The sequence below is a fragment of the Hemitrygon akajei genome, chromosome 7 (genome assembly GCF_048418815.1).
Source record: "Hemitrygon akajei chromosome 7, sHemAka1.3, whole genome shotgun sequence".
Classification (NCBI taxonomy): Eukaryota; Metazoa; Chordata; class Chondrichthyes; order Myliobatiformes; family Dasyatidae; genus Hemitrygon; species Hemitrygon akajei.
Genome location: NC_133130.1, coordinates 129,533,066 through 129,551,867, shown reverse-complemented (window position 1 = coordinate 129,551,867; position 18,802 = coordinate 129,533,066). Strand labels below are relative to the sequence as shown.

The 18,802-nt window shown below is 48.4% G+C and overlaps 1 protein-coding gene across 1 annotated transcript in view; it reads left to right on the top strand.

Moving 5' to 3' along the window:
- Window positions 1–1,007: 1,007 nt before the first annotated feature.
- galnt9 (polypeptide N-acetylgalactosaminyltransferase 9) overlaps window positions 1,008–18,802 on the top strand; it is a 249,913-nt gene continuing 232,118 nt past the window's right edge. Inside the window, 2 exon segments of the mRNA XM_073051936.1 lie at window positions 1,008–1,199; window positions 1,201–1,345. Coding sequence (XP_072908037.1) covers window positions 1,125–1,199; window positions 1,201–1,345 — 220 coding nt within the window. The 5' untranslated portion in view covers window positions 1,008–1,124.

The window sequence follows — 18,802 nt, the reverse complement described above, 5'->3', positions numbered from 1 at the left end:
AGAGGGAGGGAGGGGGGGGAGAGAGGGAAGAGAAGGGAGAGGGGATGGAAGAGGAAGTAGTGAGAGAGGGGGAGAGGGAAGAGAAGGGGAGAGGGGATGGAAGAGGAGGGAAGGAGAGGGGGAGAGAGGGAGGGAGCGAAGGAGTGAGAGAGGGGGGAGAGGGAAGAGAAGGGAGAGGGGATGGAAGAGGAAGGAAGGGGAGGGGGGGGGAGGGGGGGGGAGAGGGGAGAGAGATTGATAGTAGAGAGGTCTTGCTGCCATTCACTCGGTGCCTGACCGGCCGCTGTGACTTTAAGAAGAGCGCTGATCGAGTGAGGCTGCCGTGTGCGCGTCGCTGTGAATCCTCTCTCTTCCCCCACACATCCCCGCCGCTGTGGATGGGGCGACCCGGCGTTGCTGACCACCTCGACTTCCCCCCTCTCCTCCAAGCAACTCGCAATGCAGCAGAAGCTGGCTTGACAGATTTTGGATTTTTTTGCAAGGATTGCAATTATACGGAGCCCCGGGCACTTTGCTCACGCTCTCTCTCGCCATCTCTCTCCCTTGCTGTCTCTTACCCTCTCTCGCTGTCTCTCTCCCCTTCTGTCTCCCATCTCTCTCCCCTTCCCCCTCCCCACCTCCCCTTTTTCTCTTTTCCCCCTCTCCCTTTCTCTGCCTTTCTCTCTCACCCTTCTTTCCCCTCTTCTCCTTCTCCCCTCCTCCCTCTCCCGTCTTCTCTCTCCCTCTACTCTCTCCTCCTCATTTTCCCCTTCTTTCTCTTCTCCTCTCTCCTCCCCTCTCTCTCACCCTCCTCACATCCTCCTCTCTCTCCTTCATCTCTCTCCCCTTCTTTCTCACGCTTCTCTCTCTCCCCCCTCTCTCTCTCTCCCTCCCTCTCCCCCTCTCCCCCTCTCTCCCTCTCCCTCTCTCTCTCTCTCTCTCTCTCTCTCTCTCTCTCTCTCTCTCTCTCTCTCTCTCTCTCTCTCTCTCTCTCTCGCTGTCTCTGCTTCGCAAGCGGCTTGCTGGAGACGGTCTATCAGGGGCACCTTCAGTCTCGTTCTCCTCTCCTTCTTCCAGCTGTTCCCCTGCCCTCCCTGCCCTCCCTCCCCAGATGCGCCCCCGGAGCCCGGACCACCTCCCCCGCGATGGCACCAGCCCGAAGAATCAAAACTTTGCTCACCGTCAATATCTGCGTCTTCCTGGGCATCGTGCTGTTTTCCGGTGTACTGCCGGGTGTCGGAGCGCTCTGGCCAGTTACTGCAGGTGGACGGCGGCGATCTCCGGGGCCGGCAGCGGCTCAAGGACGGCGCCCACATCCTGCAGCGCCTCGAACACCTGGAACAAGTGGTGTACAACCAGCTGAACGGTAACGTCCCCACCCCCCAGCCCCTCACCTTTCAGGTGCTGGCAATCTCCCCCTCCCGGAGCTTGGTGGGGGGAGTGAGTGGGAGGAGGGTTGGAGTGCTCTGATGGTATTGACAGTCACCCCTCCTGGGGTTACCCCCGGAGTTTGGTGGGGGAGAGTGGGACGGGGGATTTGGAGCGTGCTGCTGGTATACAGTCCCTGCCTCCTGGAGTTAGTCTGGAGGTTCAGAGGGGAGGCGGAGAGCAGATTACTGTCCTGGGCTGGCACCCTGCTCCACTGTTGAACAATTCCTTTCCCGAAAGGGGGCAGTTATTTTGGGCTGAATGGCCTTCACAGAGTGTTGTATTTTCCTAGCGCCTGCCACTCGCAGGGTTGAAGAGGCCAGTGGTGGGCCACCTCTTACCCGAGGGTCCACATCCCTATTGAACCTTGCCTATTCAAGTGTCTATTTAAAAATACCCCCTAAAAGTAGTGAGTGTATTTGGCAAAAGGAGTTCACATATCACCCACTCTCTGCGCAAATGTGAAAACTCTTTATCACCCCATCCTCTTCAAATGCCCTCCCTTGCGCCCGAATTTCCAAGCCTCTCGTCCCTCAGCTGAGACAACCCTGTTAAAAATTTGTCTGTAAGAGCAGACAGGCCATTTGGCCCATCGATTCTGCTCCTCCATTCCACCATGGCTGATTTATTATCCCTCTCAACCCCATTCTCCTCCCCTTCTCCCCGTAGCCTTTGTCAGCCTCGCTATCAACTTCCATTTTAAATATACCCAATGACTTGCCACCCTCTGGCTTCAGAAATTTCTTCTCATTTCTGGAACCTCACATGCTCTAGGTGAGGCCACTTCCATTAACACTTCTCCCTGTCCCAGGACTTCCCATTGCCACCTGTACGGTGCTGGGATACCCCCATCTGAGACACCCCCATTAACACCTGTCCCCATCCCTGGACTTCCTGTTGCCACCTGTACGGTGCTGGGATACCCCCATCTGAGACACCCCCATTAACACCTGTCCCCATCCCAGGACTCCCCATTGCCACCTGTACGGTGCTGGGATACCCCCATCTGAGACACCCCCATTAACACCTGTCCCCATCCCAGGACTTCCCATTGCCGGTGCTGGGATACCCCCATTATTTACCTGTCATCCATGAGGCATCCCTACTAAAGTTCAAAGTAAATTTTATTATCAAAGTACTTGTTTATACAACCCTGAGATTCATTTTCCTGTGGGCATACTCAGCAAATCTGTAGACTAGTAACTATAACAGGATCAGTGAAAGATCAACCAGAATGCAGAAGACAACAAACTGTGCAAATGCAAATATACATAAATAGCAATAAATAACGAGAGCATGAGATAATGAGATAAAGAGTCATTAAAGTGAGATCATTGGTTGTGGGAACATCTCAATGGATGGGCAAGTGAGTGTGGTTATCCCCTTTTGTTCAAGAGCCTGATGGTTGTGAGGTGAGTAACTGTTCCTGAACCTGGCGGTGTGAGTCCTCGGCTCCTGTACCTTCTACCTGATGGTTGTGAGGTAGTAACTGTTCCTGAACCTGGCGGTGTGAGTCCTCGGCTCGTGTACCTTCTACCTGATGGTTGTGAGGTAGTAACTGTTCCTGAACCTGGCGGTGTGAGTCCTCGGCTCCTGTACCTTCTACCTGATGGTTGTGAGGTAGTAACTGTTCGTGAACCTGGCGGTGTGAGTCATGGGGCTCCTGTACCTTCTACCTGATGGTTGTGAGGTAGTAACTGTTCGTGAACCTGGCGGTGTGAGTCCTCGGCTCCTGTACCTTCGACCTGATGGTTGTGAGGTAGTAACTGTTCGTGAACCTGGCGGTGTGAGTCCTCGGCTCCTGTACCTTCTACCTGATGGTTGTGAGGTAGTAACTGTTCCTGAACCTGGCGGTGTGAGTCCTCGGCTCGTGTACCTTCTACCTGATGGTTGTGAGGTAGTAACTGTTCCTGAACCTGGTGGTGTGAGTCCTCGGCTCCTGTACCTTCTACCTGATGGTTGTGAGGTAGTAACTGTTCCTGAACCTGGCGGTGTGAGTCATGGGGCTCGTGTACCTTCTACCTGATGGTAACTGTTCCTGAACCTGGCGGTGTGAGTCATGTTGCTCGTGTACCTTCTACCTGATGGTTGTGAGGTAGTAACTGTTCGTGAACCTGGCGGTGTGAGTCATGGGGCTCCTGTACCTTCTACCTGATGGTTGTGAGGTAGTAACTGTTCATGAACCTGGCGGTGTGAGTCCTCGGCTCCTGTACCTTCTACCTGATGGTTGTGAGGTAGTAACTGTTCCTGAACCTGGTGGTGTGAGTCCTCGGCTCCTGTACCTTCTACCTGATGGTTGTGAGGTAGTAACTGTTCGTGAACCTGGCGGTGTGAGTCATGTTGCTCCTGTACCTTCTACCTGATGGTTGTGAGGTAGTAACTGTTCCTGAACCTGGCGGTGTGAGTCCTCGGCTCCTGTACCTTCTACCTGATGGTTGTGAGGTAGTAACTCTTCCTGAACCTGGCGGTGTGAGTCCTCGGCTCGTGTACCTTCTACCTGATGGTTGTGAGGTAGTAACTGTTCGTGAACCTGGCGGTATGAGTCCTCGGCTCGTGTACCTTCTACCTGATGGTTGTGAGGTAGTAACTGTTCCTGAACCTGGCGGTGTGAGTCCTCGGCTCCTGTACCTTCTACCTGATGGTTGTGAGGTAGTAACTGTTCGTGAACCTGGCGGTGTGAGTCCTCGGCTCGTGTACCTTCTACCTGATGGTTGTGAGGTAGTAACTGTTCCTGAACCTGGCGGTGTGAGTCCTCGGCTCGTGTACCTTCTACCTGATGGTTGTGAGGTAGTAACTGTTCCTGAACCTGGCGGTGTGAGTCCTCGGCTCGTGTACCTTCTACCTGATGGTTGTGAGGTAGTAACTGTTCCTGAACCTGGCGGTATGAGTCCTCGGCTCCTGTACCTTCTACCTGATGGTTGTGAGGTAGTAGCTGTTCGTGAACCTGGCGGTGTGAGTCCTCGGCTCCTGTACCTTCTACCTGATGGTTGTGAGGTAGTAACTGTTCGTGAACCTGGCGGTGTGAGTCCTCGGCTCGTGTACCTTCTACCTGATGGTTGTGAGGTAGTAACTGTTCCTGAACCTGGCGGTGTGAGTCCTCGGCTCCTGTACCTTCTACCTGATGATTGTGAGGTAGTAACTGTTCCTGAACCTGGCGGTGTGAGTCATGGGGCTCCTGTACCTTCTACCTGATGGTTGTGAGGTAGTAACTGTTCCTGAACCTGGCGGTGTGAGTCCTCGGCTCGTGTACCTTCTACCTGATGGTTGTGAGGTAGTAACTGTTCGTGAACCTGGTGGTGTGAGTCCTCGGCTCCTGTACCTTCTACCTGATGGCAGCAGCGAGAAGAGAGCTTCTGTGGGTACATTCTCTGTTTAGTGGTGACCAATCTGTGCACATCAAGCTCCCACTGGAAGCAATAAGATCATAGCGTAGAGTCAAAGAGGAGCAGGCCCTTCAGTCTACACTGCTCCTGTTCCTGTTGCCACCCTCCCCCCCCCAAACACACACACACTGTAGGAAGGACGTTGAGGCTTTGGAGAGGGTGCAGGAGAGGTTTCCCAGGATGCTGCCTGGTTTAGAGGGCGTGTGCTATCATGAGAGGCTGGACAAACTTGGGTTGCTTTCTCTGGAGGGGGGGAGGCTGAGGGGAGATCTGATAGAGGTTTATAAGATTATGAGAGGCATAGACAGAGTAGACAGGGAGTATCTGTTTCCCAGAGTTGAAATGTCTAATACCAGGGCGTGCATTGAAGGGGAGAGGGGGTAGGTTCAAAGGGGATGTGAGGGGTAAGTTTTTCACTCAGAGAGTGGCGGATGCCTGGTGTGGTGGTAGAGGCAAATACATTAGAGGCTTTTAAGAGAAGCTTGGGTAGGCACCTGGATGTTTTAGCTGGGTTGGCACAACATTATGGGCCGAATGGCCAGCTCCTGTGCTGTACTGTTCTATGTTCTATTTTCCATGTTCAAAGCGGTGTCCCGGGGGGCAGCAAAGTCACGTGGGCCGAGATAAAGTGAAAAGTGTCTGCGTGTCTTGCAGACATAAGTACAAGGCGGTACAGAATGCAGAATAGTGTTACACTGGAGTTCAGGTAGACATGAAGGTGCAAAGGGCCATGACGAGACCATCTTCTTCTTAAACCCATCACCCCTGCTGGGGCACAGGCCACCGACAGGAGTTCGCCAGTCCTCTATCCTGGACCAGTCTTTCACGTTGTCTCCAGGTGCAGCCCGTCTTCTTGGTGTGTCCTTCCTCTCTCAGGGATGAGGTCTTTGGAGCTTCTGCAGCTCTGGGTTTTTGCGGAGTGGGGTCGCAGGCTCCGTGCTCACCCACCCCTCCAGCGGGGCTTGGGACTGCCCAGGGCGGAGTTCCACTGGAGAATGATGTGCCTTGGGGAATTTCTCAGTGATTCCGCCACTGAACCTCGGGCTGCCCGGCTCATCAAGCCGATCTCCGTCCTGGTCGGTCTGGAGTTCTTGCTGGAAGCTTGGAGTGGGATTTGAACCTGGAGACTCTGAGGTGGAGGGAGCACAACTCCCCCACCCGGGGGGCATCAGGAGTTAACTTCACAGTGCAAAATTCACTCTCTAGTGACGGGGCGGGTTTGACCGGCCCAGGGATTTTAGTCAGGACATCCTACAAAGCTTGTGGTGCACAGGTTGCCATAGAAACGGCAGTAAATTACCCAACATGTACAAAAGGCTTCCAGCTCCTTTTTTTAAAAAAAAGGCAATTACATTTCATGCAATTTTTGTATTTAGAGCGTGTGTTAATTTGGGAAGCCGCGTCCCTCCTCTCTCCTTGTGTTCGCTGTTCTGACGGCAGCTGACTTTAAATCGGGTGTGCGCTGTCTCACAACATGGACTACTGAAGCGTTTGGGTTTCAGAATCTCGGCTGATCAATATGTGGGCAATGCATCCATTCTGTCAGCCCTCACACTCAACCCTGCATAACAATCAGCGGTCCCTTGTTGTGAGCCGAGAGCGCGCAACCCGAGATGCAGATTTTCACATATCGAGCTTTTTCTTTTTGTAGCGAGACTGAATCTCCGACTCCTCCGGGTGTGTTCGCAGCTCGGAGAGCACCTCAGTGTGAAGATTTCTGTACAAATCTGCTCCCTCGATCTCGGCTGCCTCTTGTAACACAGAACACAGATCGCCACAGCAGGGTAGAGGCCCACAATGTTGTGTCGAGCTCTTTAACACATTCCAAGATCAATCTAACCCCGTTCTCCGGCCTTCTCCCCGTAACCTTTGACACCCTGGCTAATCAAGAACCTATCAACCTCCGCTTTAAATATATCCAGTGACTTGGCCTCCGCAGCTGGCTGTGGCAATGAATTCCACAGATTCACCACCCTCTGGCTAAAGAAATTCCCCCTCATCTGCCCTAAAGGGTCTTCCTTCTATTCTGAAGCTGCCCATCTGGTCCTAGACTCCCCCACTCTAGGAAATATCTTCCACTCTACCTGGGCCTTCCAATACTCTACAGGTTTTAAAGAGATGTAACCCTTCCCTCCCACATAGCCCACCATTTTTCTATCATCCATGTTTCTATGGAAGGGTTTCTTAAATGTCCCTGACTATCTGCCTCTGGCAGCACATCCCACCACTCTGTATATATATATATATATATATATATATATATATATATAAAACTACCTCTGACATCTACCTCATCCCCTAACTGTTCTTCCAGTCCTTAAAATTGCCCCCTGCTCAAATTAGCCATTTCTGCCCTGGGGAAAGCCTCTGTCTGTCCAGGTGATCTATGCTCTTGTAGACCTCTATCAAGTCACCTCTCATCCTCCTTCGCTCCAAAGAGAAAGCCCTGGCTCGCTCAACCTCTCCTCATAAGACATGCTCTCCAGTCCAGGCAGAATCCTGGTAAATCTACTCTGCACCCTCTCTAATCCAGGCAGCATCCTGGTAAATCTCCTATGCACCCTCTCTAATCCAGGCAGCATCCTGGTGAATCTCCTCTGCACCCTCTCTAATCCAGACAGCATCCTGGTGAATCTCCTCTGCACCCTCTCTAATCCAGGCAGCATCCTGGTGAATCTCCTCTGCACCCTCTCCAGTCCAGGCAGAATCCTGGTAAATCTCCTCTGCACCCTCTCTAATCCAGGCAGCATCCTGGTAAATCTCCTCTGCACCCTCTCTAATCCAGGCAGCATCCTGGTAAATCTCCTCTGCACCCTCTCTAATCCAGGCAGCATCCTGGTGAATCTCCTCTGCACCCTCTCTAAAGCTTCCACGTCCTTCCTGTAAATGAGGGGAGCTAAACTGAACACATTCTCCAAGTGTGGTCAAACCAGGGTTTTACAGAGCTTCAACATGACCTCACAGCTCCTGAACTCAATCTCCTGACAACACCACACACCTCCTTAACCAGCTTGTGTGGCCATTTTGAGGGATCTGTGGACATGGACCCAAGATCCCTCTGTTCCTCCACACTGATATGCCCCCCTGTATCAGCCATTTCTGCTCTGGGAAAAGTCTCTGGCCGTCTACTCACCTGTCCTTACCTCATACAGCACTCCTCTCAGCTGCTCCTTCATCAACCCCAAGGTATGAGAGGGTGCAGTCGAGGTTCACCAGGGTGCTGCCTGGTTTAGAGGGCACATGCTCTCACCGGAGGCTGGATAAACTTGGGTTGTTTTCTCTCGAGCGTCGGAGGCTGACAATAATAGACAATAGGTGCAGGAGTAGGCCATTCAGCCCTTCTAGCCAGCACCACCATTCACTGTGATCATGGCTGATCATACACAATCAGTACCCCATTCCTGCCCTCTCCCTATATCCCTTGACTCCGCTATCTATAAGAGCTCTATCTAACTCTCTCTTGAATGCATCCAGAGACTTGGCCTCCACTGCCTTCTGGGGCAGAGCATTCCACATATCCACCACTCTCTGGGTGAAAAAGTTTTTCCGCATCTCTGTTCTAAATGGCCTACCTCTTATTCTTAAACTGTGGCCTCTAGTTCTGGACTCACCCATCAGCGGGAACATGCTTCCTGCCTCCAGCGTGTCCAATCCCTTAATAATCTTATATGTCTCAATCAGATCCCCTCTCATCCTTCTAAATTCCAGTGTATACAAGCCCAGTCGCTCCAATCTTTCAACATATGACAGTCCCGCCATTCTGGGAATTAACCTTCTGAACCTACGCAGCACTCCCTCAATAGCACTCCCTGAGGTTTATAAGATTATGAAAGGCATAGATAGAGTAAACAGACAGTATCTGTTTCGCAGGGGTGAAATGTCTAATACCAGAGGGTATGCATTGAAGGTGAGAGAGGGTAGGTTCAAGAGGATGTGAGGGGTAAGCTTTTTCACTCGGAGAGTGGAGGATGTCTGGAACGCACTGCCTAGTGTGGTGGTAGAGGCAAATCCTTTAGAGGCTTTTAAGAGATGTTTGGACAGGCACATGGATGTGAGGAAGATGGAGGGATATGGACATGGTGTAGGTAGGAGAGATTAGTGTTTGGGTGTTTTTGATTTGCTTTTTAGCTGGTACAGCACAACACTGTGGACCGAATGGCCTGCTCCTGTACTGTACTCTTCTATGGTCTATGTTCTATAAAAGCCCTCCACCGCAGAAGGCTGTGCTATCAGTTCTCTGGGCCCTGAGCTCAGGAATTCTCTCTGCTCCCTCCTCACTCTTTCCCCCTTTCTCTTTTCCAGCCCCCCCCCCTCCAATTTTAACACTGAGTACATTTTATAAAGGAAAGCATTCTGAAAACTGCAATAAGAGAAAAAAACATATTAAACATTTAAAAAACTGAGCATTTTGGAAAGTATTGAATGTGCATTTTTCCTATCTAAACTCAGAGTTAATGCACTTTAAGACTTAATTTATGTGCAAGAAGTTTCTGTGAAACTTAATTAGACATTGTGTCAATGTAAACATAACTTTTTCATCTATATAGCGGGAGGTCTCTTTAGGACAGAGATGTGTGTGGAGGCCAGGTCATTGGGTATATTTAAAGCAGAGGTTGTTTGGTTCTTGATTAGTTAGGGCATCCAAGGTTATGGGGAGAAAGCAGGTGAATGGTGTTGAGATGCAGAATGAGGGAGCAGACTCACTGGGCCGAGGAGCCTAATTTTGCTGCTATGTCTTACGGTCTACTGATCTTTAGTGGATAATTTAATATTTTATTGTGGATAGAGTGGACAGCCAGCACCTTGTTCCTTGGGCAGAAATGCCTAAAACGAGGGGGTGTAATTTTAATGTGTTTGGAGGGGGAGGTCAGAGGTGGGTTTTTTACACGGAGAGTGGCGGGTGTGTGGAATGTCCTACTGGAGTGGTGGTAGATACGTTAGGGACATTTAAGAGACTCGTAGCTAGGCACATGGATGATGGAAAAATGGAGGGTGATAGAGAGGGAAGGGTTAGATTGATCTTGGAGTAGGTCAGCACATCATCACGGGCCAAAAGCCTGCACTGTGCCTTGGGATTCCCATTCATAGATCCATCCTAAGTTGCCCCGCAGGTTGATAGGGTGGTTCAGAAGTGTGAGGTGTGAGGGCCTTCATTATTCAGGGAAAAGAGTTCAAGAGCTGTGAGGTACTGTTGCAGTTCTATTAAACTCTGATTAGACTGCACCTCGGATATTGTGTTCAGTTCTGGTCATCTCATTGTAGGAAGGATGTGGGAGCTTTAGAGAGGGTGCAGAGGATGCTGTCTGGATTAGAGAGCATGTCTTGCGAGGAGAGGTTGAGTGAGTTAGGGCTTTTCTTTTTGGAGAGAAAGGTGACTGGATAGAGATGTACGAGATGACAAGAAGCATAGAGATCGAGTGCACAGCCAGAGACTTTTTCCCAGAGTGGAAATAGCTAATATGAGATGGCATAATTTTAAGGTGATTGAAGAAAAATATAGGGGGGTGGGGGGTGGGGGTGGGGGGGATGCCAGAAGTAAGCTATTTACAGAGGGAGTGGTGGGTGAGTGGAAAGCACTTACACAGGTGGTGGTGGTAGAGGCAGATACATTATGGTATTTAAGAGACTCTTAGATCACAGAAAGCATTGCTGGTCTTTTGAAAATTCATAATGTTTCTGTTTAAGTCAGTATTTGTACCAGTTTGTGCCTGGTGGGCGGCCTGATCAATGTTCTCACGTGCGGCACCTGATCACAATAACACTGATGGAAATGGTTGGGGATGCAAACCAGCCTGGTTGTCTGTCGGATTTACAGCTCGTCCCCAGCCGCCGCCCTTATGTTTTTGAGAGGATGATGTTATTGTTCCTGTAAAGCTGTGATTCTTTCCCAGTGTACATTTGTGAAACTGTTCAGGGGAAAAGGATATTGCTTCTGTTTTGGCCACTGATCGGTGAAATCCCTTGAATGGGGATTGTAAGAGATTGTCATATATATTTTAATGCAAGTGCCTCATTCTGTGGGTGTTAAGCCATGTGTGTGTTGGTTGACGACTCGTGCCTCAGTGACGTGGGAAAATCAGGTTTAATATCACCGGCGTATGTGGTGAAATTTGATGTTTTGAGGCAGCAGTACAATGAAATACATAATAATAAAAATCAATAAATTATGATAAAAAGTAGACATATATAAAATATCTTGAATGGACTAGCTATTCCACAGTGTTGTGCTGTACCGGCTAAAAAGCAAATCAAAAACACCCAAACACTAATCCCTCCTACCTACACCATGTCCATATCCCTCCATCTTCCTCACATCCATTGTAGGAAGGATGTGGGAGCTTTAGAGAGGGTGCAGAGGATGCTGTCTGGATTAGAGAGCATGTCTTGCGAAGAAAGGTTGAGTGAGTTAGGGCTTTTCTTTTTGGAGAGAAAGGTGACCTAAGGGCCTGTTTCCACACTGTATAGCTTTGGGAGGGTTGTGGCAGATGGGATCAGTGCAAGTGGGTTAAATGACATTGTTAATGATGTGATCATAACCTGTAAGAAATCAAAGTTGCTCTCAACCATGATGAGGAAAAGGCAGTGGATTTTGTCTATATGGACTCCAGCGTGGCCTTTGACAAGGTCCCGCATGGATCGATGCTGAGTCCATTGTTTGTCATCTACATCAATGATCTGTATGAAAAGGTTTCAGCCTGGAATGTCGACTGTTTTTTCCATAGACGCTGTCTGGCCTGCAGAGTTCCCTCGCATTTTGTGTGCATTGCTCAGATTTCCAGCATCTGCAGAATTTCTCTTGTTCATGGATGGAAATGTGGTTGACTGGCTCAGCAAGTTTGCAGATGACACCAAGATTGGGGGTGTAGTGGACAGCAAGAGAGCCTATAAAAACTTCAGTGGGATCTGGACCGGCTGGAAAAATGGGCTGAAAAACGGCAGACCAGTGTGAGGCTTTGCACTTCGATAGGACCAACTGGGTAGCTCTTACGCAGTGAACGGTAGGGCACTGAGGAGTGTGGTAGAACAAAGGGATCTGGGAATACAGATCCATAATTCATTGAAAGTGGTGTCACAGATAAATAGAGTCGTAAAGAAAACCTTTGGCACATTGGTCTTGATAAATCAAAGTATTGAGTACAGGAGATGGGATGTCAAAGTTGTATAAGACATTGGTGAGGCCTAATTTGGAGGATTGTGTGCAGTTCTGGTCACCTGCCTACAGGAAAGATGTAAATAAGATTGAAAGAGCACAGAGAAAATTTACAAGGATGTTGCCAGGTCTGGAGGATCCGAGTTATAGGGAGAGATTGAATAGGTTAGGACTTTATTTCCTGGAGCACAGGCAAATGAGGGGAGATTTGATCGAGGTATGGAAAATTATGAGGGGTATCGAAAGGATAAATGCAAGCAGGCTTCTTCCTCTGAGGTTGGGTGAGACTACGACCAGAGGTCATGAGTGAAGGATAAGAGGTGAAAAATTTAAAGGGAACACGACGGGAAACTTCTGCATGCAGAGGGTGGTGAGAGTGTGGAATGAGCCGCTAGCACAAGTGGTGGTCAATGGGTCAATTTCAACGTTTAAGAGAAGTTCTGATAGGTACATGGATGGGAGGGCTGTGATCTGTATGCAGGTCAATAGTACTAGGCAGATAATGGTTGGGCAGGGACTAGATGGGCCAAAAGGCCTGTTTCTGTGCTGTACTTTCCTATGACTCTATGTTGTTGTAAAGAAGCCATGTAGACATGTTTATGAGGATGACACTGGAAAGAGGTGGGTGGAGATGGCACGAGAGGACGAATGCACTCAGCCTGTTTCCTTGCTGTTGAAGGTGGATGAGCGAGGAAGTGAAGGGTTTTGACTGAGTGAACACAGAGAGAGTTTCCACCAGTGGGAAGAGTTGGACCAGGGAATTGCTGGCCATACGAATGGGCTCAGGCCAAATCGAAGACTCTTTATTCTCTTCCATAGATGCTGCCTGACCAGCTGAGTTCCTCCAGCATGTTGTGCTGGTCTGGATTTCCAGCATCTGCAGAACCTCTTAGTGTTTTTGAACAGTAGGGGAATGTAGGAACAACACACACAAAATGCTGGAGGGACTCAGCAGGTCAGGCAGCGTCTATGCAGTGAGCAAACTGTTGACGTTACGAGCTGAGACCCTTCTTTAGGACAGGAGAGGAAGCGGGAAGATGAAGAGTTAAGAAGGTGGGGAGGACAAGCTGGAAGGGGATAGGTAAAGCTAGGTGGGTGGGGGAGAGGTTAAAGTAAGAATCTGGGAGGTAATTGGTGGTAAAGGTCAAGGGCTGGAGAAGAAGGAATCTAAGGAGCCAGTGATCATTAATGGAGAATGTGTGGAGCAGGTTAAGACCTACAAGTATCTGGGAGTACAGTTAGACGAGAAGCTAGACTGGACTGCCAACACAGATGCCTTGTGCAGGAAGGCACAGAGTCGACTGTACTTCCTTAGAAGGTTGGCGTCATTCAATGTCTGTAGTGAGATGCTGAAGATGTTCTATAGGTCAGTTGTGGAGAGCGCCCTCTTCTTTGTGGTGGCATGTTGGGGAGGAAGCATTAAGAAGAGGGACGCCTCACGTCTTAATAAGCTGGTAAGGAAGGCGGGCTCTGTCGTGGGCAAAGTACTGGAGAGTTTAACATCGGTAGCTGAGCGAAGGGCGCTGAGTAGGCTACGGTCAATTATGGAAAACTCTGAACATCCTCTACATAGCACCATCCAGAGACAGAGAAGCAGTTTCAGCGACAGGTTACTATCGATGCAATGCTCCTCAGACAGGATGAAGAGGTCAATACTCCCCAATGCCATTAGGCTTTACAATTCTACCGCCAGGACTTAAGAACTTTTTAAAAGCTATTATTAATGCTTTTTAAGATAGTGATTTAGATGCATATAATATTTTTTTTTTACTGAGTTAAGTATTGTATGTAATTAGTTATGCTACAACAAGTGTATGGGACATTGGAAAAAAGTTGAATTTCCCCATGGGGATGAATAAAGTATCTATTTATCTATCTATCTATCTATCTAAGAGGAAAGTGGACGATGGAAAAAAGGGAAGGAGGAGGAGCAACAGAGGGAGGTGATAGGCAGGTGAGGAGAAGAGGTAAGAGGCCAGAGTGGAGAATAGAAGAAAAGGGAAAGGTGGGGGGTGGAATTACTGGACAATTAAGAAATTGATGTTCATGCCATCAGGTTAGAGACTACCTTGACAGAATATGAGATGTTGTTCCTCCAACCTGAGAGTGGCCTCATTATGGTAGAAGAGGAGGCCATAGAACAACATGTCAGAATGGGAATGAGGATAGGAATTAAAATGGGTGGCTTCCAAGAAATCTCGCTTTTTCCAGATGGAGAGGAGATGCTTGCCAAAGTGGCCCCCCAATCTACAGTACATCAGGTATTGTAGGAGAAGAGGAGACCTCACTGATCTTTAAGAGGGTTGTTCCTGCAGCCAAGGAGTCTAGAATTGGGGTCAGGGCAGATAGGGAATAAGGTGTGAGCTACTTAAAGCTGAGATGGGGGGAAATTTCCCCCTGTGGCATGGTGAGTCTCAGGGAATTTTCTACCTCAGTCATCAAATTTCAAAGATTTCTGGATTGTAAGCGATTTGGTGGATATGCAGATTGGGCAGGACAATGGGACAGAGGTAGATCAGCCATAATGCAGTCATAGAGCACTACAGCACAGAAACAGACCCTTTGGCCCATTTAGTCTGTGTTGAACTGTTATTCCGCCTGGTCCCATTGACTTGCACCTAGACTGTGGTCCTCCATACCCCTCCCAGCCACGTACCTGTCTAAACTCCTCTTAAAAGTTGCAGTTGAACCCACATCCACCACTTCTGCTGGCAGCTCGAAGTTCACAACCCCGAGATCCATTTTCTTGTGGGCATACTCAATAAATCCAATAACCATAATTGAATCAATGAAAGACAGTACCCGACAGGACGGACAATCAGTGTGCAAAAGGTAACAAAAGCACAGATGCAAAAAGAAAAAAATAATAACAATAGCCCAGTTTTAGATTCAGAATTCCACAAGTTATATTGTGACTGATCCATTATTACAGATCGGACAATCCATAATAACCGGCTGGATATAATACAGGATAAAAAAGACAGAACAACTTACTTAATAGATTTAGCCATTCCAAACACACATAACTTATAGAAATCAATGAATGAAAAGCATCGGAAATATGATGAATTAAAAGAGGAAATAGAAAGACTATGGAACATTGTTCCAATACTAGTATCTATAACTGGTGACATCCCAAATGCACTACACAATAGTATTAAACAATAAGGGCTACACAGAAGTATTTATGTAAATCTCTAGAAACCACATTACTGAACACCACTAGAATAGTGGTGCAGGAGCAAGGAAATCCTCTTGCATTTGTGCAGAGCCCTGGTGAGACCACACCTGGAGTATTGTGTACAGCTTTGGTCTCCAGGGTTAAGGAAGGACATCCTGGCTGTAGAGGAAGTGCAGCGTAGATTCACGAGGTTAATTCCTGGGATGTCTGGACTGTCTTACGCAGAGAGGTTAGAGAGACTGGGCTTATACACGCTGGAATTAAGGAGATTGAGAGGGGATCTGATTGAAACATATAAGATTATTAAGGGATTGGACAAGATAGAGGCAGGAAATATGTTCCAGATGCTGGGAGAGTCCAGTACCAGAGGGCATGGTTTGAGAATAAGGGATAGGTCATTTAGGACAGAGTTAAGGAAAAACTTCTTCTCCCAGAGAGTTGTGGGGGTCTGGAATGCACTGCCTCGGAAGGTAGTGGAGGCCAATTCTCTGGATGCTTTCAAGAAGGAGCTAGATAGGTATCTTATGGATAGGGGAATCAAGGGATATGAGGACAAGGCAGGAACCGGGTATTGATAGTAGATGATCAGCCATGATCTCAAAATGGCGGTGCAGGCTCGAAGGGCCGAATGGTCTACTTCTGCACCTATTGTCTATTGTCTATAATAGTCTGAAAGTTCCTAGTGATTGAGAGATGAGTGTGCTTGGATATGCCATACCTCAGGTTTTACCAGCTTGAGTTGAAAAAAATACTGAAGCATAAATATTGAGAGCATGAGATGAGGAGTCCTTGAAAATTTGTCCATAGGTTATGGGAAAAGTTCAGTGATGGGGTGGTGAAATTATCCCCTTTAATTCAGGAGCCTGATGGTTGAGGAGTAATAACTGTTCCTGAACTTGGTGGTGCGTCCTGAGGCTCCTGTACCTTCTTCCTGATGGTAGCAGTGAGAAGGGAGCATGGTCCTAGGTGGTGGGGGATCTCTGATGATGGATGCTGCTTTCCTGCGACAGCACTTTGTGTAGACGTTCTCAGTGTTGGGGAGGGTTTTGCCTGATATGGACCGGGCTGTATCCATTACTTTTGGTAGGATTTTCCATTCAAGGGCGTTAGTGTTTCGGTACCAGGCTGTGATGCAGCCAGTCAGTATACTCTCCACCACACATCTACAGGAGTTCGTCCAAGTTTTAGATGTTGTGCTGAATCTCCACAAACTTCTATAAAGTAGAGGCGCTGCCTTGCTTTCTTCGTAATTGCATTTGTGCGCTGGGCCCAGGACAGGCCCACTAAATGATAACACCGAGGAATTTACAGTTGCTGACCCTCTTCACCTCTGATTCCCAAGCTTGTCCACACTCTCACCACTCTCTGAGTAAAGAAATTTCCCCTTGAATATTCCGCCTTTCACCTTTAACCGGAGGCAAGGGTCGTGCCAGTTCTGCTAGCTGCTCCACGATGTTTACTCCACTCTCGGCAGCTCTGAGGCTGAGACCAGGGGCCTGCCCTGCCTGCTCCAGGCTTCGTGTCTGAGAGCGTTTTACTCCGCTGTGTGATGAACTGAGGCTGAGGCTGGGGGCCTACTCTGGCTGTTCTGGGCTTCGTGTCTGAGAGCATTGATGCACCATCAATAACTCACTCTGAGACGTAAGAAGCGAGATATCGGCTTTTATTGACTGGAAGAATGAACAACACTACATCCTGGAGAATGAGGCCGGGCTCAGGCCTCAATCGCCTTTATACAGGGGTCTGTGGGAGGAGCCACAGGAGCAGTCCAGACAGGTATATGTAGTTCACCGCAAGCGTTTTACTCTGCTGTGTGATGAACTGAGGCTGAGGCTGGGGGCCTACTCTGGCTGTTCCAGGCTTCGTGTCTGAGAGCGTTTTACTCCGCTGTGTGATGAACTGAGGCTGAGGCTGATGGCCTACTCTGGCTGTTCCGGGCTTCGTGTCTGAGAGCGTTTTACTCCGCTGTGTGATGAACTGAGGCTGAGGCTGGGGGCCTACTCTGGCTGTTCCGGGCTTCGTGTCTATGGACTCACTTTCACCCTGAATGCTGTTGCTTATGTTTATTGTTTGCAAGATTTACATTTTCTCCTTCTCTGCACTGGGTGTTTTGTTGTTTTTTTTAATGGGTTCTTTCAGGTTTCTTGTTATGTGTCTGCCTGTAACAAGACAAACCTTAAGGTTGTATAATTTATACATACTTTGATAATAAATGCACTTTGCCCTTTGAACAACCCTATGCCCTCCAGTTCTATTCCAACCTCAGTGGAAAAAACCTGCTTGCATTTACCCTCTCTACACCCCTCATCACTTTTTATCTGGATGAATTGTGCAGCAGACTAGAGGGGCTGAATGGCCGTCTGTTTCCAGGATTTTGTTCTCATATTCCTCGGTTCACGTGAACAATGCAGCAACCGTTAGAAAATCTGTCCCTAATCCACTATGATAATCGGCTAAAATTTGTTTGATTTAATGGAATAAAATAATTCTAAGGATCTAATTCTGGGAAATGTTTCCATAAATACTCTGCTGGACTTTAATCGTGGGCAGTGCACCTATTTGATAACAGCCTGTGAAACTGCAAACAATACCCTGCCCCCTCCAGTGTCACCTTGGTTGTACTTTAAGTGTCCTTGTGTACGGTGACGGAAGCTGTTGTGTCACTGGACGAGTTCCAGTGATTAGAATCTGTTCATTTACTTATTGAGATACAGCGCGGAACGGGCCTTTCTGGCCCTTTGATCCAGCAACCCCTGATTTAACACTAGCCTAGTCACGGGACATTTTACAATGACCTCATAAACCTACCAAACGGTGTGTACTGAGGTGAAATGGAAAAACTTTCTGCATGTCATCCATACATTCTCTCCCTGTGACCATGTGGGTTTCCTCCTGGCGCTCCGGTTTTCTCCCACTGTCCGAAGACGTTATGTTATGTTAAACATAGAACAGTACAGTACAAGAACAGGTAGAGTGGGGTGGGACAGATAGCAGAGGACTGCTGTGGGCAGGGGGTGGTGGTGTGTGTTCAGACACACCAAGCCCTGAGACACCAGACAAGGTCACTTGATTCCAAACAAATATTGATCATTACAGAATGTCTCTCTGGTGCTTCCCACTCCCTCCCCTCTCCCTTCCCCCTTTCCCAACCATGATTCCCCTCTCTCTGCCCCCTTCCCACTCTCAGTCCACAATAGAGACCCAGATCAGAATTAGGTTTATCATCACTCACATATGTCATGAAATTTATTTTATTTTGTGCAGCAGTACATAAAATTGCTACATTACCGTGCGAAAGTCTGATGCTAAGACATTTGTACAGTACTGTATGTCTTTATTTGCTTTTTGCCAGCACTTTCTGCGCATCCCTGACTGTTCTTGAGTGGCTTCGGTAGCGCAGTAGCCACTGCAATGGTCTACGGCGCCAACAACCAGGGTTCAGTACTGCCACGCTCCGTAAGGTTTCAGTTTCCTCACGCATTCCACAAACGTATGGGTTATTGGTCACATGAGTGTAACTGGGTGAAGAGGAATCGTTGGGCCAGAGGGGCCTGTTACCAATATATATTGATAAAATTTTAAAAATATTCACCTTCCTTTCTCTTTCAGTGACGCGGTACAGATCAGAATCAGAATCTGATTTAGCATCACCATCATATGCTGTGAAATTTGATGTTTTGT